Source organism: Aspergillus japonicus (assembly GCF_003184785.1).
Source record: "Aspergillus japonicus CBS 114.51 unplaced genomic scaffold BO86scaffold_140, whole genome shotgun sequence".
Taxonomy (NCBI): Eukaryota; Fungi; Ascomycota; class Eurotiomycetes; order Eurotiales; family Aspergillaceae; genus Aspergillus; species Aspergillus japonicus.
In genome coordinates this window covers 1-21,325 of record NW_020291777.1, presented here as the reverse complement: position 1 = coordinate 21,325, position 21,325 = coordinate 1, and the positions used below count along the sequence as shown (strand labels likewise).

The window sequence follows — 21,325 nt, the reverse complement described above, 5'->3', positions numbered from 1 at the left end:
CCGCCTCTTCCCAGAAGACTCTTGCACGCACAACCTGCAGCATCTGACAACGAACGATCTGCCCTACGAGAAGGGGATGAACCTCCAAACACTACATATTTGATCCGCCGCGTCGGATGATGGGATTCTACCAGAGAATCTACGTTTGGTTGCTCCTAGCTGGATTCGAACAAGCGATTTTTAGCGATGTTTTGTCGTGGTCACGGACAATTCCACATTAACGCGTGATATTCTATGGAGGCTTTCTATTTTAGCACATCACACAACATCTCAAGGCGTGCAGCGGCCGGTGAAGCGGGGATACAAGGAGCAGTCCCTGACGGTGTAGCGGGCACACAACCAGGCCAAGAAACGCTCGAGACCGAAACCGTAGCCACCGTGGGGGGAGGTTCCGTACCTGGGGATTGTTAGTCCAAAGTGGTGAGAGGGTGGGTGGGGTGGAAAGGCGTTGACATACTTGCGCTGGTCAGTGTACCAGTAGTAGGGAGAGGGGTCCATGCCCTCGTGCGCGTAGGCGGCCATCAGCTCGTCATAGTCGTCCATTCTCATACTACCACCAACGATCTCACCGACGCCGGGCATCAGGACATCGACACTCTCGGTGACTCGGCGGTCCTGCTCGTCCTTCTTCATGTAGAAGGCCTTGATCTCGGCGGGGAAGTGGGTCAGGAAGATGGGCTGGTTGATGATGTCGGTCATCTTGCGCTCGGCGGCCTCGGCGATATCATCGCCGAACTCGTGGGGCTTGCCCTCCTCGTTGGGGATGTCGTGCTCGCGGAGCCATTCAATGGCATCGGAGTAGCGCATGCGCTTGAAGGGACGGCTGGGAGGCTTGAAGTCGGGGTTGAGCTTCTCGATGAGTGCCTTGGTGGCAGGATCGGCCAGCAAGATCTCGATGACACGGCAGATCATGTGCTCCAGATGATCCAGGAGGTCGGTGAAGGTGATGAAGTCCAGCTCCGCCTCAATGTGGGTGTACTCGGACAAGTGACGACGAGTGAGGGACTTCTCGGCGCGGAAAGAGGGGCAGACACAGAAGACATCGCCGAGGGAGGGGAGACAGGTCTCCAGGTAGAGTTGAGACGACTGGGTCAGGTAGGCGTTCTCCCCGTAGTAGTCGAACTTGAACAGAGTGCTTCCACCCTCCACCTGGGTCTGCACCATGGCGGGGGGAGTGACCTCCAGCATGCGCTTCTCTTCGTAGGTCTGGCGGAAAGCCCGCAGGGTGGCAGCGCGCACCTTCATCACCGAGGAAATGGTCTCACCGCGGAGGACCAGATGACGGTTGTCGTAGAGAGTCTGGGGATCGGCGTCAGGGGCGACACGGTTGGAGATGGCGTCCTTGTCACCAGCAGCACGGCCGATGATGGTGAAGAAGTCCGCGTGGAGCTCGCGGTTGTCGGGAGCGTGTTGCTTCGGGGGCACAGCACGCATCTCACCGTGGATGGCGATGGAGGTTTCGAGAGTGAGAGTCATGGCGTCGTACGTCTTGACGAGCTGACCGGTCAGAACGCACTGAAGGTAGCCGGAACCATCGGTGAGGGTAAGGAAGATAACGTCCTTCTGGGCGCGCAAGCGGTGGACACGTCCAACAACGCGCACACGAGTACCAGGGGCCTCGGACTCGGGAGATCCCAGCTTGACGACGGCGGGGTCGGTTTCATCGAGGCGAATCTTGACGGGCTTGGGAAGGGAGGTATCTTCCTTGATGACGACCTTCTTGGCTTCCTCCAGGATGACCTGGCGCTTCTCCGCCTCTTGCTTCTCGCGGATTGCCAGCTCTTGTTCCTTGGCGGCCTTTCTCTTGCGCTGCTCGTAAAGGTTGGTGGCCTTCTTGACGGCCGACTTGGTGGCGGGCTTCCACTCGAGCTTGTCGGCACCCTCCTCAGCGGGCTCGGTCTGGGACTTGCGGGTCAGGTATTGGTTTCCTTCGGAGGGAGGGTGCTGCGTGAAAGCGTGGACAAGAGTCTTGTAAGGGGCGGATTCGGTGCCGGTCGCGGTCGACTCATCCCGGCCGACATCCTCGTCAATATAGATGGTGGCCATTGTGTTGGTCCTCTTTGCAAGGAATTGATTTGAGGGTATTAAGTCGATGTTCTTGCCAGGAAGCAGCGTGATCAGTGGATATCCATTTGGAGACGTGCATGTGAGTCACACACACCCTCTGTCTTATCAGGGGCGACTGGAGTGAATGACAGGGGTATGATAAGTGCACAGAACTTACATCTTAACCAATCGGTCAGACAAGGAAATGCTACCACAGCAAGTCCCGTGTTAAGGTGAGGTGAGGCTGTCCGAATCGCACAGTGCGGAAGGGCTGTTCTCTCTTGCGGAGGGGTAAATTTCTGGATTCCGCCCAATCTCCCCGCGTATGCCTCAGGCAGAGAGAAGGCTTTTAAGGCTACCGGGCATTACTGACGGAACACGCATCCGGTCATCCCATCAGTCGGTGCGTCATGTCATGCCTTAACCCTTCGTAATCAAAAAGCAGAGCGTTCTTCAATTAGCTATACCTTATAGGACAGCACAAGACACAATCGGCATTCTCTTGATCAAGAGCCTGGGTTTGCAGAATGTCGTTCCCTGCGGGGATATATGGGCATAAGGCACTCATACTAGACCGCCTCAATCGCCTTACCCTGCACTTCTGGTCGCTTGCCATTGGAATTCACAGAGACTTATCTATCCTCTGAAGCAGTGCTAGTTTTCCCATCCGTCGAGATAACAGAGACCACATATCCCAGTCTGCCGTCTCTATGCCTCTCCCCAAGATACCACAAATGTGACTTGTCTGACTGCCTTACTGCCTTACTGCCTAAGGCATTGACTAAGTAGTGGATGCTTCTGCAGCCGGACCGGATCAAGATGAGTTCCGTGCAATATCCCGAAAATCCTCTCTCCGGTCCAGGAACACCCCACCGTCAGACGGTCTGTGGCTGGTTGACACGCCCCCCCCCATTGCCCAATGTGGATAGTGACTACCGATTTCACGGTAACCGATCAGAGGTCTGAATGACTGATCGCGCGCAAGCAGAAGAAGGTAAACGTCTGTGAAGGAGATGCATGGAAGGCAAAAGGACGCGTCGCGGAAGGCGAGTCGGATCTCTCTGCTAGGGGCTATCTATGCGCTTGCTTCACATCAACAAAAGATCAACAAAAAATAATATGATTCCAGTCAGATCCTGGACGCGCGAGGCTAGTTGCCAACGTCCGCCTGAGACTTGACTATCCGACACGAAGACGCGGTTGAGACTTGAATCAAACTACTCGATATACCTCACGAGAAAGCAATAATATCATGGCCATGGATACGATACCAGTATCATGAAGTGTCGATCCTAGGCGCTGGTGCCAGAGCCCTGCCGGCCAAGCAAAAAAGACTGTTTCAGACAATCTGGTTGACAGATAGATGGTTGGATCATTCATTCGATGGGGGTCCCTTTTCCCCATCTTTGCTTCAAAACTACGGATCTACTAATCAACTTTCACTCCACAAGCGAAAAGAAGATTATCTGCCACTTCTAAAATTATCGACACCTTCAAAACTTAGTGTTATGATGGCTCAATTGACCTTGGCCTTGCCTGAGGAATTTCCCTCACCCCCTTTTGCTTTGGTCCCGTTCGACACACGCTGCCTAGTTTAATTTCCCCATATCGTCGGTCACATACCTGTCTGTCCCTTCTCATTCCTTGCTTACATGATCCTCTCTCTGTGTGGTTACGGTTGCTCTTTCTCGCCTTTCCCACGCTTCGTGTTTATCCCGGAAATTGTCAGCGTTGTCCAATTTTACTTTGTTTTGATTCAGTTGTTCAAAGTCTTATTTTGTTGGGTATTGTTTTCTATTCTCTTCTCCAAACATTCTTTATTGAGCCAAGTGTGAGAGAGCAGCAGCCTTGAGAAAGTCCGGCACATCGCTCCATAATATCAGGTGTATTATCTTTCTTGACGGACAGGACAGTTTATCGCTCTATCTCTCACACGCCCCCCTTTTCCCCCTTCCTACCAGGGGTCCCCTTTTGCGTACCTTATTTTATTTTATTTTTATTTTTTTCTTAGTCCATCGGACCTCTTTTCCTTCTGAACTTGAATTGATAGCTAATAGTCTGGCTTTGCTTTTGGTTTATCATTTCTTTCAATTGCTTTTGTTCTTTGCAATCGCCCTCTTCTCTCTCTCTCCACAGTCAATTTCCACTTATCCCTTTTTAGCTAATCTATTGGTGCCTTTGGCAGACCTTCTTTGTCACCATTTGAAACTCCAGCAATCTGGCACTTTACACAGGGTTCGCTGGGCTATTCCTTTCATTCACTTCTTCTTGTCAATTTTTATTTTTCTTTTTGAATTCGCCTTCCTATTTGACAGACCCATAGCACATTTTCACTATTGTTCACCTCTTTGATCGCCATTACAATTTTGGTTGAACTGCTGTTCGTCCACCTTCTTTCATCCTGGTGCCCCTGTTCCAGTCTCTTGGATCTCGGCCTTCTTTACCCGCAAACTTAACCCACCCCCCCTAAAGTCAACTAAAACCATCACAGGTTTGTCTCCGTTCCACCAGCCCATCCGCTCATTGTCCATGCACATTCCAATTGACTACTGGGATCCCTTCTAGACACGTCTCCGTTGGAAGAGGACTCCTGCCCCGTGCTGTGTCCTTATCCTTATTACTTTCATTCCTCAATCGCCTTACTCTCATTCTGGCCTCTTGAGCCTCTCTTCTTGTCCTTATTTCCCCCCTACTCGTTTTGGGGGTGATCTTCAGGCCCGGCTTTTTTCCCTCTCCCCTGGCCATTCTTACCGTGTCAATTGCATCGTACGTCCTCCCTCCCTTTGGCCCTTGGCTGGGTGACATCAACCATCCCATCTCCGACTACTCACCCCCGTTCTCTTTTTGTTTCTCTAGGGGACTCTCGTGTCCAGTCGCTCTCTTCCCTCGCCATGCAAACCTCCGATGCGAGCATCCCGAGTCGTCTGATTCCCTCCAAGTTCTCCCATCTTAACGCGGACAACACGGGCTTCTCTCACGGTGCATACAATTCCAACAATATTCCCTTGCAGGGTCTATCGGACCGGAACGCTCGTCGTGCCAATATTCCTGCCATCAACACCTCGGCTCCGATTTCGGACACCATGAGTTCCTCGGGGGCCGCGTACGACATGAACTTCACCCCCCTCCTGCCGTCTCAGCTGCTGCTTGGTAGTCCTTTCCAACCCGGCACCCCATCCGCGTTTGCCTCGCCTCAATTCGCCAACTTTGGAGGCTTTCCTCAAACCAATGGTCACACACATGCACAGAATCAGAGCCACCCCCTCGCGAGTCCGACTCAGCCCTCACAGAATCATGGTCTTTACTCTGGCATGTTGTCGCCAGACGGCATGGGCAACTCCCAGATGCTAGGAGCTCCGCAGTCTCCCGTCGGAGGCTTGGGCGGTTTGGGTAACGCTGCGTTTGGCGCTCATGCCGCCTCGGTAACTCCTGGTCTGCTTTCTGGAACGAGCCGTACTGTTTACTTGGGAAACATCCCCGCCGAAACTTCCGCGGAAGAGATCTTGAACCATGTGCGGAGCGGTCAGATCGAATCCGTTCGCTTGCTTCCCGACAAGAACTGCGCATTTATCTCTTTCCTTGACAGTAACTCCGCGACACACTTTCACTCGGATGCTATTCTTAAGAAGCTCGCCATCAAGGGTAACGATATCAAGGTTGGATGGGGAAAGCCTTCGCAAGTACCTACATCAGTGGCGCTCGCAGTGCAACAATCTGGCGCGTCGCGGAATGTTTACCTAGGCAATCTTCCCGAGGAGATGGCAGAAGAAGAGCTTCGGGAGGAACTCGGCAAGTTCGGTCTCATCGATACTGTCAAGATCGTCAAAGAGAAGGCGATCGGTTTTGTCCACTTCTTGTCGATCAGTAACGCTATGAAGGCTGTCTCCCAACTACCTCAGGAATCCAAGTGGCAGGCCCCCCGGCGTGTCTTCTACGGTAAAGACCGATGTGCATACGTCTCAAAGACCCAGCAGCAGAACGCTGCCCAATTCTTGGGCATTGCTCCAGGATACGCACACATTCTTAACTCGGCAGACCGTGACCTGATCACGAATGCGCTTGCCCAACAGTCCGTTGCCGCCGCTGCCGTGGCTACCACAGCTGGTGGCGTGAACAACCTCGGTAATCGCACTATCTACCTGGGCAACATCCACCCCGAAACAACAATTGAGGAGATCTGTAACGTTGTACGTGGCGGGCTTCTTCACCACATTCGCTATATTCCGGACAAGCACATCTGCTTTGTCACCTTTATTGACCCGACCTCGGCGGCTTCGTTTTATGCCCTGAGCAATCTCCAGGGTCTCATGATCCACAACCGTCGTTTGAAGATCGGATGGGGTAAACACTCAGGCCCCCTGCCCCCAGCTATTGCTCTCGCTGTGAGTGGAGGTGCTTCTCGGAATGTATATGTGGGAAATCTGGACGAGACCTGGTCTGAAGAACGTCTGCGTCAGGACTTTTCGGAATATGGAGAGATTGAGCTTGTCAATACATTGCGCGAGAAGAGCTGCGCTTTCGTCAACTTCACCAACATCGCCAATGCCATCAAAGCGATCGAGGGAATGCGAAACCGGGAAGAGTACAAGCGGTTTAAGATCAACTTTGGCAAGGACCGGTGTGGAAACCCTCCACGTCAGGCTGGTAATGGTGGGCAGCAAGGCCGTAACGGTTCAGGAATGGAAGGCACACAATCCCCCTCCCCGGCCCTGAACGGTTATCAGCAGAACCTGAGTCAGTCCGGCTCTGGATCTAGCCCGACTCATCCCGCTCTGTCACCTGCTCCTGGATCTACTGGCTCTCAGAATGGACACCCGGGTAGACACCCTCTGCAGCAAGTCTCCTCGCCGTCGGGCATTCTCAATGTCGGAGCCAACAACCCACTAACAATGTATCTCAATCAAATGTCGGCTCAGCAATCTCAGGAGCAGGAGAACCGGCTGAATGATCCGATGACCCTTGCTGCGCTCCAGTCTCATTCCCAAGCTCCTCAGCAGCAAAGTCTCTATAACACAGCAAGCACTGGCGAGCTTACCAACGGGAGTATGGAGGCTCCGTTACATCAGCATAAGCCTTCCATCAATGGGTATCTCCATGTGACTAATGGTTCATCGGGACCTGGCCACCATTCAACTGCCAGTACGGGTGGCCTGAGTGTACCTCGCGCACAGCATTCCCGAGCTGTCAGTCTGCCTTCATTCTCTCAAGAACCTTTTGGACATATCTCAAGCCAGGCTGGACCACCTCGTTCGGGAATGGCTCATCAGCCTCAGAGCAGCTTCTCTAGTTTCTCATCTGCTCTTGGAGGGCTTAAACATGCAGGCTTTGGATTGGCAATCCAGAACGAAAGCTCGCTTCCTGGCTGGGCTGAAGAGGAGATTGGAGCTAAATGATCGCTGCGACGAATATCTCTTTTCCTAATCCCCGGGGTGGTTGCAAAATTTCCTGCCCCCATGTTGGCATCTCGCCATTACCTTCAGTGTCACAATTTTTGATCCCTTTCTCTGTATTGGCTTGTCGCCCTCTGTGGTTCTTCACCTTCTCTAATTGTCTAAATGTTTCGTTTCTTGACCACACCACTTTACACCGTTTAATTCCCTCATTTCTTCATATACCATCACCTGTATTGCTAGCTGGGTATGATTCTTCTTCTTCTTCTTCTTCTTCTTGATCTTCTTCTTCATTTGCCCCTTCTTTCCTTCTCTTCCCCTTCTCTGCTTCTCTTCTTTTGGCTACTTACATTATTTTATTTGATCTGCATTTGGCTACGAAAGCGGGCGGGATCTCGGCTACACCGCAGATCGGTTAGCTTCGGTCTGATCTTTATGTTTCAAGCTGCCCATATGCATATGTGATGCCATTCGACGGAACTTAATCCAGAGCACAGCTCCCCCTGTTGCTTTCTGATAACGACAAGGGTTATATAGCGGGCGGAGGTAATTGATACCGGATGATGATAGCGCTACCGCCATCAAACAACATAGGAGAGACGAAGAGGGCTAGCCTCAAGAGCAAAGAAAATGACAACGCCTGGTTAATACGTGCAAGGTTGCAATTAATGCCGATCGTACTCAGCTTTTTTCCACCCACTATTTGGGGTAATGTGTTGATGATCCAGTGTTGATAGCTTGCCCGACTTGGTAGCATCAAAAAAAAGCATATGGAATCACGTGATGATAACACCGGCCAGATAGCGCTAACCTGAACAGGGATGAATCATGGAGATATAGCTTTGACTTCGCCTTCACCAGTAGCCGTGTAATTCCCAACTTCACAGCCTTTCGCTACTAACTCAACATGTCTCTGCCCCCGGAACAAATCAATATCAAGCGGCGTCGCGAGGAAGAGCCCGTCGACACATTATGTGAGCAGCACCCTTGCTTGATTGCTTTTTTTCTTTTCAACCATTCATTGCATAAGAAGCGGTTTCCTCAAATTTCCGACCTGGCGACAATCTCATCTATCTAACTCCCAGCGCTACAGCTTTTCTGCTTCATCCGGAACTAGAACTGATGACCTTCAACAGATATCCAATCAGAGCTTCATCAAACTAAACGAAGGTTTACCGACTTTGTTTTCCAACGTGTCCAGATTAAGGGCCATGGTCCCAAGGGCCCCACCAGCGAAGCATCCAGTCCATCGCCCCTGGTGTCCGGACAGCAACGAGTGATCCGCACACCACGGTCCGTGAGCAGTGGTCTGCCACCTTCAAGCACCGCTCCGGCGGACGGTGTCCCCTTGGTGAGGGCGACCTCGCCCGGGGCGGAATTCCGCGAGGAGCGCCGCCTCGCCGCCGCGCGGCGGGAGCACGACGAGAAGCTGAAGAGAGCGCTGCACTCATCGCCGGGCCCGTCGACCCCGCTGTCGCCGGCCCGCAGTCGCTCCCCGGCACCACTCGACCGTGCCGCTAACCCCACCGCCGCCTCCAGTGGGCACGAGAGTCCCGCGGCCTCGCAGCAGTCGCTGCGGCGGTTCCAGATCTCCCGGTCTAGTACCCCGATCAACAGTACCCTCCGGGGCACGGGGGCGGGGGTCCAGAAGCGGAAAGGGGACGGGCCCGTGGCTATCCTGGTGGAAAAGCTGAGGCGCAAGCCCCATTCGAGGCAGGCGTCTTTGGTGGCAGATGCGGTTGCCGGTGCTGAAGGGTTGGATGGGGTCTCGGGTCCGGGCTCGGGTGCTGGGGCGAAGGCAGCCGTTCGACCGCGCAAGCGGCCGGTGGTGAACCAGGCGGAAAGGAAATGGCGAGAAGAGCGCAAGAGCGCGATCTCGGCTGCCAAGCAGCATATCTCCCAGGTCCTGGATCAGGAATCCCAGGCTTCTCACCAGAGGACCTGGGAGGATGAGTCGGAGCGACTCGCAAAGGAGCTGGAACAGGTTGCCCTGGAGTTGGATGCGGAGAGGGAAGTGGATATGCAGCATGCGGGGCCGCATAGCCACCCGAGCAACATTGGGTCCTCCTCGAGTGTTGGAGGTGGGCAGCCGTCGTCGTCTCATTCGGTGGGAATGCCCAAACCGCCCCTAAAGTACCAACCGCGAACACCCAATAAACATCGCTCTACGCAGAAGCCAGGTGAGGGCAGCTCTGTACAGGATCCTAACTCGGCCGCAGCGGCGACCGACGCCCTGCCTGCGGAACAGGATGACGACGAGGAGAGCGACGGCGAATATGTCTACGATACGTACATTCGGAAGCCGCTTCCAGTTAGTGGCATGCTTACAGACCCACTTGCAAACCTGGAATTGGACCATGACGCCTGGTTCAAGCAGCACGGAATCGATATGACTCGTCAGGATATTGGAGTTATTGTCATTACGCAAGAGGATGAAGAATATTGGGAGAATTTCGCTGAGGAAGAGGAGGATGAAGAACGGTGGGACAGCGAAGATGCAGACTCGAATGGTAAGTCCAAGCGCAAGGTCCTGTCGAATTGTGAAGACAGGGAGAAGCGAAGAATGAAGGATGAAGGATGAAGGGCTAACGGGCATGGCGCGACACAGCTGAGAATAATCCCGCAAATGATTACCCGGATGAAGAACTGTCGTGGGACGATGAGGACGAGGACGCGACGGCTATCTACACTAAATACCGAATTCATGCGCGGTCTGATGACGAGGAATTTGACTTCGACGACTCCGGCAGCGAGGGGCCCCGTCGATTCGACTATGGGTTCCGGTCACACGTGGAGTCGGATGAGGAAAGTTGGTGAAGAAGGATTCGAATAAGGTCTGTGGGACTGAGCTCAGAAAGCGGGAAGGAATTATTCACAAGTCGAAGAAGGCAGCCGAGACTAGCTGGGGTGGCTGCGTCTGCAGAACGAAAAGGCTGCCTGGTTTGGTAAAGACGGTCGATGCACGGTACTTTGGGGCCGAGTGCAGTGCTGCAGGTCGCAGGAGGAACCGACGGCGACGACGACCACGGAAAAGAGAAAATGATACACCTTATGAGCCATTCAAGCAGAGAAACAAAGGAAGACCTGTTCCTCGATAGCGATTTCAGATTATGCGCGAGCGCGAGAGAGAAGAGAGGGACAGAGATAGAGAGCTCCGAGGAAGATTCGTTCTACGAGCCAAGGCATCCATGCGTCGCAAAACTGGCAGCAGTCTTTCTGCAGAATCCGCAGCCATTGTTGTCAAGCTTAATCGACAAAGAAAAAGGAAAGACAGATCACGATAGCAACAATCCGCAGGCTTTGTTCCGGTGATAGCATCTATACGTTCACTTGCAAATCAGCCAGCCAGCCAGCCAGTCAGTCTCACCTAGTCAGCCCTGCGATGCGTCCCAAAGAGGAAACAGACAAGACGCTCCATGCTGGAGATTGCGCAGCAAAACTGTTCATCCCATGAACAGCCAGCTATCAGTTACCCGAATTAGATTGAAGATCGTATTTGCCGGTGATCGTGTCTCGAAAGGAAGGGAAGGGAGAGACAGACAAGACAATCAAATAGATTGGATTTGATGCAGACCGAATGGAATGGAATGAATGATTGACTGATTGAATTTGAATGACTGTATGATTGAATGATTGAACGATTGACAGCACGAATGGGCCCCCATAAGATGATGCGGGGTAATATGGACAATCCCCAACCCTTCCATCCTTCCATCCTTTCCTTTTTCTCGTCGAATCCTTCTCTGTCTTCTCTCTCTCTCTCTCTCTCTCTCTCTCCACCCCTCAACAATAGTATTCTCCATTATGACAACAACAACCACAGCAGGACGGGACCAAGCGAAGGATAGCTTACCCGCTTACTACACCCGAATCATCCCATGATACTTCCACATGCACAATCTCATCATCGGTTCTGCATCCCAATCCTATTCCTTCCTGAGCGTGAGGATCCATGCGCGATCGCCATGGTCGGCAAGAGGGTTTTGTTCTGTTTTGTTTGGTGTTTTCTTTGTTTCAGTCGAGTTTCTTGCCATTGTGCTTTGCTTTTGCCCCTTCCTTTTTTTTTTTTTTTCTTTTTTGCTTTTTCTTCTTCCTTCCCAGGTATCGATTGTCTATGGGGCCGTAGTCAGAACTCCATAGACCCTATCAACTTATTCGCTGGAGATCCTGATACCGCTGTAACTTGTTGTATATCACCTGCGCCCACTTCTTCGTCCTATGTACTGTACTTAGTAAGATGTTCACTTTATGTACAACAATTCCTGATACTCAATATTGTCATCACCAACACCACCACCACTATTATTCACAACAATAACAACAACCATATCGCATTCATACCTGCAGACACCAACTCCCAATGATTGTTCTATCACTTCTCAATTCCCCTGTGCCCAATCGAACATCACCGATCATTCCCGCGGGGATATTATCAATATTACACTCCAGAACAGAAAAGGACCTAGATCAGCACGGCCGCCTACCACAAACTGCCACCCCCCCTCCCCCCCACAGATCTCACTTCCGTTCGGTCAATCAAAAGGTCCATTGCAGAGTTTTAGTGATTTTCTCTTCCTTTCCTTTCCGCACCCACTTTTCCTTGAGCTATTGCGTCAAGAGAAACGCAGTAGTCAGTAGTCAGTCGTCTCGAGAGGGGGGGGGGGGGGTTGTGCAGTGCGTTGAACGAACATAACAATAATATCCCAGTGCTGAGTCGTTAGTGTGCATAACATGCAAGCAAGGCCTGCACAGATATCATGCTGACGATTGAGCCTATTATGGATGCACAGTATATCGCTGTGCTGTGCAATACAATATACTTAGTACAATACTCAACAACACAGATATGCAATATGCATTCGCTTTCTGCCTTATAGCCCTTGCAACTTGCAATAAATACCTTGTGGAGCTTAGCTAGCTCGCTAGTCAGCCAGAGAGCTAGAGCTCTCTCTTTGAGCATTCGGTGGCCTTCCCCATGTACTGTACCTTTGGACCTCACGGGTTGCTTAGCTGTAGAATCTCATGCATGGTCATTGGCTTAGTATGATGGGAGGGAGGGATAGGTCTACTGTAGTATACTGAGAGTGGGAACCCAGGTCCAGGTAAGGCTGTATTGTACGTAGATAGTTTCAACGGTTACGAATCTCCTTTTCCCTTGTTGGGATGGGATGGTCGAAGTACTCTTCCCAGGAAATAAGCGAGGTGAGGTATTTGTCATGCTTCAGCCAAGCCAACGTATCATTGTTATACATCATATCAGATCATCTTTCGAAGGGTTGGATCTCAAGGCTTTCTTAGGTTCACAACCTTCCCTTCTCTTCCCGTCTTATGCATGACTAATTCGGTAACAGGTCTTCTGGTATTGCTTGCCTCGTTGTTATTAGCCTGACATGTACAGTACTCGTATTGTACATTACGTTACTTTTCATACCTCCTTGTCAACGGACAATCTCGGACTTCGGAGGTAACTTATGGTGCGATGTAGTCGGCGACATTAGGCACGAAAAGGTTTAAAGTGGTATCCACCAGGGGATGATGATAGAATTCTTCCACGTCAGTCAAGTCATCACGGATAAGTTGAACGTGGTATTCGCCATCCAGACAAGAATGGTAGGTCCATCTGAATGGTATGTGATAAATCTGACCAGACAGACAGCGAGGTAAATAGGCGGTATGCCTCCATATATAAGAAAGCAAAAAACAAGTGCAAATCGACAAGTTCCTCCCACAGGCCCAGTGCGTTTTATGCATGCTCATAACGACAAAAAAGCAGACATCCTCCCAGGCAAATTTCAAGACATGCTAAAAGTGACTTTCAAGTGGCAAATAACGAGCGTGAGAAGAGACAAAGAGAACCAAGGAGATAAGACGGACGAGAAAAAAAAATTAAAACGTAGAGGTATCGTCGGGGTCGGCCGTGAAACAAAGATGTGTTAGGTAGCAGTGGAGTAGGTAAGAAGAGAGAGCAAGCGCTGATGAGCGCAGGAGGGAAAGAAATGACTCGACCACCAGGCGGATGCTGATGAAGCTATCCGAAAACAGGATTATCTACCTCGCAATTCGTCGTCTGCGCACCGTTTCTTTGTCCTCGCGCATCCATGGATACCAGGTCCCTACCCACTCGATAACTCCAAATTTCGGAGCCCCCGAGTCGGCAACTCCCGCCCCCTCCCGCAGAAAGTCGCCGTCACGCATGCGGCGCTGCTCCCGTAATGTGGGACACTTCTTCTCTTTGATGAAGCGGTAAAATTTGCATTGGATTCCTTGGAACCCACGTCGCTGCCGATCTGGGAACTGCCGGTTGAAGCTTTCACGGACCTCCTTCCACTCTTGGCCGAGGTCCACACGGTGGTACCAGATGAAATACATCTCTTCTTCTTCGTATTTGGGTCGGGGAGGCCGCCGTCGCTCCGCAGCATTGCTGGAGCTGCTAGATACCGAATCATATCGATCACGAGAGCAGGGATCCGGGGAGGATTCTACCGATCGTGTCCGGTAGGGCAGGTATCCCTGCTCCTGCGAGTCCTCCCGATAAGGATGGCGGCTCTCTGAGTAGGACGTGTAGAAGTACTGATTCGGACTAGGCGGGTATAAGGGCGAGCCGTGCTGGCTATATTGTGACCGAGTACTGGCATTTTCACTTTCGGCGGATGGATTCAATAGGGAATCAATGGCCATGCGGCTCTGACGGGACGAGGCAGGCAAGTAGCTCGCCCGGTGCTGCTCATGAATGGCCTGCATCTTCGACTTCGGTGGTGTTTGTGACGAATGTCCTCGAGGATGGTTGTCTTGCACAAGTACACAAGGCTCAGCGTAGAATAAGATGATGAATCAAGGCGAGCCACAGTGAGGGAAATAATGGGCACCACTGATAAGAAAGGAAGCAAGAAAGAAGATGCAGATTCAGATCGAAGTAGCACCTTTTGTATAAGGAAAATGAAGCGGTAGCAGCAATAATGGGGAAGGAACCACCAGAGATTCGACTTGGGTATCGGCAGGCAAGATGATATCTCAAATAGTAGACAAGCCAGGATAGCCAAGAAGACTCGAGAGACGGGGGAACCGAATGAGGAAGAGAGGAGAGAGAAGAATAAGAGTGATAGAAGTAAAATTGGAGCACGGAAGATCGAAGCCACCCAAATGTGATAGATAGTAGGGGTTTGGTTCAGCAACAAAGGCCAAAGGTAGTTTCTTTTTCCACTCCACGGGGCGAGAAGTAGAGTGCCTTGGCTGTTTGCAACCAAAAATTCTAGGCAGATCAATGACGTGGGAAGACAGAGAGAAGAGATATCAGAAGGTAAAAAGAGGAGCTGTGCAAGATGAAAATCCTTCGGGCCAGCCTTCCTCCTTAAAGCATCACCAACGCCGCACGAGACTTCCGGTTGGATTCCCGGTTGAGGGCAATGGCGACGAAGGGTCCCGTTAGTGGTGTTTAGTTGTGCTGACCCATGCAGCGGTACCAGAGCCCTGGGACGGACTGGCCTGTGATAGAGGCCGACGGTGACTGCGCCCCCAGTTCAGTCGTGGGGGGAAGGGGGAGGGGGGGGGTTATGTCGCTTCTAAGGCGGGTAAATGAGGTTGACCGGAGTGATGCGTAGCGCCAGCAGCAGTAGCAGGAGCAGGGGTGGGTGGTAGCGTGGTGGTAGTGGGTGGGTTGGTGGGTGGGTGAGTGAGTGGTACGTCGTTTGGTGACAAGGACGAGAGGGGTAGAGGCGAGGCAAATGCAGAAGGCGAAAAGAGCCTTGTGGTGATGATTATGATGGTGGTGGTGGTGGTGGTGGTGGTGGTAGCATCAGTAGTCCTTAGTAGAAATGGTTGTCTGGTGATGTTGATGCTTTTCTCTTTTCGTACCTTCCACTTCTAGTACTTCACCACCGCGGGGAGGCCCTCTCTTTAAGAGTTATATGCTGTACAAAACTCGCCCCCAGATAGATTTGAAAAGAATAAACTTATCAAGTCAGCGGAGATAATGCCCTTGAGAAGAGAAATTATAATTGAGAAGAGACAAGATTATTCTTTTCCCCAAAAACAATCTGGAGAAAAAAAAAATAAGAAATAAAGAAATAAAGAAATAAAGAGAAAGCAAAAAAGGAAAAGAAAAAAAAAAACCAATTTCCCAGCGCAGAGCTTGTTTCTTATATGCAAGGATGTCGTCTGGAAATGTTCATTCAGTCATTTTGAAGGATTCGCCACTTTTCTCCACGACAAATGGATCCTCCTCAAGTTCTAACCCGTAAGAAGTGTAATACTGATAATAGCAATAATGATAATAATTATAACAATAATCTTGCTGATGTGGATGTCATGGACGGATGGAACAGTTCGGGGAGTGGAGATCATCCAAGGATCACGTTGGCAGGCAAGCAGGCAAGACAGAGACAGACACAGACGTGCAGTTCATGCTGGAACAAATCAGTGTTCGTGTACTGACTTACATGTACTAGTCCCCGTTGGACCGGGTAATTACATTGCGGCTACTGTATTTTTAAAGTTTTTCTTTTTTCTTTCTATTTTTTTGGTAATTCGTTTTGTTTTTAAAATGACTACTCTTCGAGCGAGGGATGGAGGGGGGAAATACCTGGGCTGATAGTAGGATGGAAAACCAGTGGATATGTTTTATTTATCTTGAATTCCATTCGATCGAATCTATTGTTGAACTCCCCCCCCCCAAACGACGGATCCACTGACATTGAATGGAAGCAGGTCAGCCTAGTGTTAGTTCATGCATCCTGCTCCATCATATCGAGAATCAGAGATGTGCCCCCCTCCCCCGTTACCCCCTTTCCCCGACGGTATTAAAGGAGCCGCAAGAAAGAGCTTTGACTGAAGCAACGGTGAGTTCGGGTGGAGGGAATTTGACCTAGGAGATTAGATTTCTCAAGTCAATGGAGGGGGGTTAGTAGTGCTATGGAGTGATCAGTTGGACCCGTGTTCCGATGATGGACCAAGCTCCGCGGGATCAAGTCAATCAATCAGTTTCCGAACTCGCACGGTCGTTTCGATGCTCATTCATCACTCAGGGTTGACGGAATGCCGGATGACTCCCAGGATCAGCCCAAAACCTCCAGCCTGGAGCTTGAACGTTGGTTGACCCCATCTGCATGCGCAGCGGGGGAACAGAAGATAGAAATCAGACAATAAAAGGAAAACTAAGGAACGGACGGATCTATCCTCGTCCTTGCACGGACTCTCCCTCTCGCGCGCGAGACCATGCAGTCGACAATGAAGGATGCCTTCTAACGTTCTAATTCAGGGGGACCGTACGGTTTTCTCTCCTACCTGGCTCATCGCATGCAGCTCGACTGCTGGCTGGGGGAGGGCCACAGATCGATCGGCCTATTGGGATCATGACAAATACTCGATGCGACTTACTCACTAGTCAACTGAGGTATACCTGCACAATCCCAACGTGAACATAGCGATCAATAAAGAGATTCCGTCGACATGGTGAGCTATGTCTGATTGTAACTGACATACCGACTTCTCGCTTTTCTGTAAAACCACGTAGCATGCGATGCTCATGGAAAAGTTTTCCTGGGCTATCAACTCGGCTGGTCGGGCCAGTCAATATATTCGTCTTAAGATAGGAATTCAGAGCCTTCCTCTCTCAGCCATCCATCTGTCTGTCTTCGTCAGATATCCGGCCATGAAGAATGTGTCATGCTTGCCGTATTGTGATTACGGCAGCAAGGGCTCGTATTCGGTTCCCCACCAGCATTCCTCCTCCTGCACAGGAAAAAGGATGCGGACGGGTTAAGTCGATACAAGTTGTCTCAAAGCCTCTTGGACAGTCAAGAATGTGGACAAGAAAGGGGCGGGTGATGATCTGATCGCGGGCTCATTTAACTCATGTAACTCATGTATTACCTGATGAATGTAAATCATGATGAAATTAGGTCAAAGAACATTTACCAGTTGATGATGATGATGACGCGGTAAAATTACGCCCGGCCGCCGGCCACCCTGCAGCCCTGCCATTGCAAGGGAAGATTCAGAAAAAATACGGAGCTGATAGGTCGGTCCCATGGCTGCAAGACGGGTGAACCGAAACGAAGCATTGCAGGGTTCAGAAGTCAGTCGCTGGCGAAAGAGGAAGGAAGGCCAGAAGGAAATAGAAAGATTGAAAAAAAAAAAAAAAAAAAAAAAAAAAAAAAAAAAAAAAAAAAGGGCCTCGAGAAACATCAGACGACACCTGGTCCGCTTGAATAGCCGGTTCGTTTGCTCCTCCTGCGGTGCAGTGTGGCACTAAGGGTGTGTGGGTTCATCATCTCTCCTGCTCATTGCAAGCGGTGGAGCCGTGAAGTGCTGTTCAATGTTCGCCCCGAAGTCCCCGACATCTACTCTTAATTAAATCCGCCATCTCTGGGGATTCCACCGGGTCTCGACCCATCTAGGAGCAAATGAGAATCAATGAAGAGATATACTTCTTCTAACTGGGAAAGAGATTGGCTCGGTTAGTAGTGCTGCACCGGGAACACGTTCGGTGGTAGGGAATGATCCGACAGCTAGTCAGTCAACGCGGCCACAGTCTCTGCATCGTAGAAAGAGAGAGGGAAAGAAAAATCCAGGAATACAACTAGGAGGCCTTACAGTAGGTCAACTGTCGGTGGGGAGGGGAGATGATCTGGAAAAGCAAGGTGAATTGTTTGAAGTAGCATGCAGAACCGCCCTTTACCCGTGCTTCGAAAGTGATAGGGCAAAACAGGAATAAAAGGCAGCCGAAGCGGTATGATTTTCCAGTTAACTACTCCGTATGTTTAAAACGATAACAGGAAAAGAAATAAACACAGAAAAAGGTAAAGGGTCAGACACTGACAAAAAGATCAACTGCAGCATTATCTCAATCCAGTAGAGGGTGAATAGATGCTTGCTGAAAATAAAATAAATTTTGATGAGAGAGAGGGGAGGGGGGGGAGGACTCGGGCTTGCGAAATCGCTGCAAGAAAAGAAGAAAAAACCAGAAGCAGACCACCAGACACAGAAACAGCAATGGTTGGAAGCGACCAGCCAACAAAAGGGCGCGCATAGCCCGCGTCTATTGGGCGCGGAATGGAATCAGCAACCCAACCTGCAGTGGCTTTGCTAGTGTACCAGTCTGTCGGGTCCAACCTACGAATAATATCGAAGCTCTATATTTGCCTAGCTCTTATGGTCTCAGATTGCGCAGGGCCGCTGCTGCAGTGCTGAAGGACAGCAGCCAACCTGACAACCAAGCGGGAGACACGATGTGGGTGTGGGACCTTCCCTTCCCTTCCCTCCCCTCCTCCCTTCTTCCCTCCCTCCAAGCCCACACAGCAGTGCAGCACATCATCACACCGTACTTGCCCTATCGATGGCCAGATGATGGTCCACACTGCCTGGTATACCCATCGATGCAGAGTAAAGAAAAATAAGGGAACAACCATGTCACCTTGGGCCATGTTACTCGACTACTCGACTCGACTCGACCTTTCCATATTCCCCATCATCCGACATACTTACTGTGTGTCCTATTCACTACGAGTAGTCCTATGCAGTAGGCTGTACCCTGCACAGTCAGGTACTCTGTACTACGGTGTAGATACCAATCTGCAGAGCCTGCTGCCAACGCATCTCTGCAGAGGTGAGCCGATCACTTTCTTTTTTCTCTCCTCACAGTCGTCATGAAACGGGATGAGCTCATGTCCCACTACCCTCCGCAATAATTGAGAGGGGGTGAGGAAGGAGGAGGGCGAAGCAGGGAATATGGCCGGGTTTTCACGTGTTCAAGGTCTGAAGCTGATATGCATGATAAGAACGGCAAACTACACAAGGTCCCTCTTCCGTTACCAATGAATATGCGTCGCTGTTCATATACACAAACGGCTGAGCAGAAAGTAACAATCTGACTGACGGTTCGCAAAGAGCTCATGACAAGAGGTTATAGTGGATCTTATTATAGGGATGCCAAGACTGCCCGTGGGAGGAGAAATCTGGAGTGATTTGTCAACCTTCTTCAGCAAAGCTACTAGTGCTGCTTGTCAAGCCTATCAGTACAATGATTGGCAAAAGTAATATCTCCATCCATCTATGGGGGGGGAAGACCGAGTAATGCTACTAAGCCTGTCTAGGTAAACAGTCAGGAAATGGTGGGTGGTTGTCGGCTGAGGTCCAAGTTTTGGCAGCGGATTCACCCTCTTAGATCCCGAGACGGAGAGTCTAATTCCGAATGCTGTGCAGGTGTAAAGAGACCAATGGGAGACGGGTGGGCCTTTAGAGTGTTAAACTTCTCGTATGAAGAAGAAATAAAGAGGGGATAAAAGAAGAGGTGAGAGACAAGCAAAGAACAAAATTAAAAGTTAAAAAAAAAACAATCAGCTTTACGGAAGCCCGGAATGAATCCCTTCTCGCAAGTCATATCATGGATGTCGGTGAAGTACCCCTGTATTGTCCCTGATACGTACCTGATATTACATAGAAATTTGTTTGTTTTCAACAATGGAAGGAAGATGCTTACCACGCCCCGAGCATAGATACAGATTGAAAGATTAACGTGTTACAGATTGCAGATTGCAGATTGGCTAACTATGGTATATATCTTCTACTGAATATTACTTTACCTTACATTCTCCAGGAAAGAATCTCCACAAGTCGGCTGTGGCACCGATCATCTTCGGGTTCTTTTTTAGACGAGCCAACGAATCAAGGGTTAAGACGGAAGGTGTTCTGGACGGTCAGAGTGGTACTGTACCTCCGCGTGTGGATTAATTATCGATTGGGTTGGGGCCGGGACACGGGGCGACGGAGGAGCTTACGGAAGAGCTGACAGAGCGACCTCATTCACGGAGACTTTGTTTAGTTAGTCAGGTAGTTAGTAGATTAACGTTAGTATTTACAGACAGTCATAATTACTCAGAGCTTGAGACTTGAAATCTTGAATTTGAAGGGAGGGGCGACTGACGAGCGGCCAGCGGTAGTGGCAGTAGCTCAATAGTATGTACAGTACAGTACCTGTTAGTGCCAGCACTGCCAGGTGGTGGTAATCAATTAGTATGTATGGACAGTACATACTCCCTCTGTACCTATTTTGTCACGGGCCCGGCGGTCTTAATGTAATCGGACACCGAGCCGGTGCGACACTAAGCCGGCGGCGGTCTGCTGCTGCCTTGCTAACTGCCTTGCTGGCTGCTTCCTAAGGCTATTAAACCACCAATAAAAAACTATATATATTAATTCTTATTATTTTTATAAGGGTATTTTAAGCAATTGTGTTTTTTCTTTTTATATATACTGCAGCGGGCTGGCCGGTGTATTCTGGCTGGTCTTGGTACTACAGTTTAAATTACTTTAACTTTTTATATCTAAGCTATATTAAAGTTTTTTTGGCCTGTTAAAGTATCTCTATACTGTATATAATAATATAAGGCCTTTCTTTTTTTTTTTTTACTTACTTAAATAGACTAAAACTGTTTAACTTATTATTAAAGCAGAACTGTATTCTGTATAAACTATTCTGCAGCCTTAATTACTTTTTTAATAACTTTATATAAAACTATTAATACTAGGCCTTAATCTGTAAGTTTTTATAATTTTTATTTCTATTTTCTAAGTTTATATAAATTTACAGGCGTTTTTCTAAAATAGAAAAACTAAATAGAATATAAAAATATTAGTAGACTTGGTATTTTTAATTAAATCTATAGTATTAAAAAAACCTTTTAAAAATTTAAAAAAACAAGGCCGGTAGTATAGAATCTACTAAGTATATTAATATTAAAAAAGATCTTAGTATATATACTATAATATAGCTGTAAAAAATTAAGTTTAGTAATTAATTTTTTTTATAATAAATAGTTTTAAATATATACTGGCTATATAACTTTTTTAATAGTTTAAAGTATACAATATTAAGCAGCTGCAGTTTATATAAC

At 49.6% G+C, this 21,325-nt stretch overlaps 5 protein-coding genes across 5 annotated transcripts; 2 read left to right on the top strand and 3 right to left on the bottom strand.

Moving 5' to 3' along the window:
- Positions 1–212: 212 nt before the first annotated feature.
- On the bottom strand, positions 213–2,359 carry BO86DRAFT_414362 (asparagine--tRNA ligase DED81). The gene is made up of 3 exons (XM_025674833.1): positions 2,225–2,359; positions 458–2,097; positions 213–397 (listed from the first exon to the last, which is right to left on the bottom strand). Exons 2-3 carry the CDS (start codon positions 2,044–2,046, stop codon positions 271–273), a joined length of 1,716 nt encoding a protein of 571 aa, XP_025521695.1. The 5' UTR covers positions 2,047–2,097; positions 2,225–2,359; the 3' UTR covers positions 213–270.
- Positions 2,360–4,937: 2,578 nt separating this feature from the next.
- BO86DRAFT_405252 (putative differentiation regulator (Nrd1)) lies at positions 4,938–7,439 on the top strand (the record flags this gene model as incomplete). Its single annotated transcript, XM_025674070.1, has 1 exon — positions 4,938–7,439. One exon carries the CDS (start codon positions 4,938–4,940, stop codon positions 7,437–7,439), a length of 2,502 nt encoding a protein of 833 aa, XP_025521694.1.
- Positions 7,440–8,343: 904 nt separating this feature from the next.
- BO86DRAFT_384369 (Iwr1 domain-containing protein) lies at positions 8,344–10,253 on the top strand (the record flags this gene model as incomplete). Its single annotated transcript, XM_025670873.1, has 3 exons — positions 8,344–8,410; positions 8,573–9,946; positions 10,045–10,253. The coding sequence occupies 3 exons, from the start codon at positions 8,344–8,346 to the stop codon at positions 10,251–10,253; spliced, it is 1,650 nt and encodes a 549-aa protein (XP_025521693.1).
- Positions 10,254–12,838: 2,585 nt separating this feature from the next.
- BO86DRAFT_52176 (uncharacterized protein) lies at positions 12,839–13,338 on the bottom strand. Its single transcript, XM_025677439.1, has one exon. The coding sequence runs from the start codon at positions 13,191–13,193 to the stop codon at positions 12,906–12,908; it is 288 nt and encodes a 95-aa protein (XP_025521692.1). The 5' UTR covers positions 13,194–13,338; the 3' UTR covers positions 12,839–12,905.
- Positions 13,339–14,437, bottom strand: BO86DRAFT_52175 (uncharacterized protein). Its single transcript, XM_025677438.1, has one exon. It carries the CDS (start codon positions 14,175–14,177, stop codon positions 13,485–13,487), a length of 693 nt encoding a protein of 230 aa, XP_025521691.1. The 5' UTR covers positions 14,178–14,437; the 3' UTR covers positions 13,339–13,484.
- Between the last annotated feature and the right edge of the window lie 6,888 nt (positions 14,438–21,325).

Excerpts from the sequence above, each read along its gene's own strand:
- BO86DRAFT_414362 (XM_025674833.1), bottom strand. The coding sequence starts at position 2,046 with ATGGCCACCATCTATATTGACGAGGATGTCGGCCGGGATGAGTCGACC. Across the intron at positions 398-457 it reads TGGTACACTGACCAGCGCAA|GTACGGAACCTCCCCCCACG; the intron begins GTATGTCAACGC and ends AACAATCCCCAG.
- BO86DRAFT_52176 (XM_025677439.1), bottom strand. The coding sequence starts at position 13,193 with ATGAGCATGCATAAAACGCACTGGGCCTGTGGGAGGAACTTGTCGATT.
- BO86DRAFT_52175 (XM_025677438.1), bottom strand. The coding sequence starts at position 14,177 with ATGCAGGCCATTCATGAGCAGCACCGGGCGAGCTACTTGCCTGCCTCG.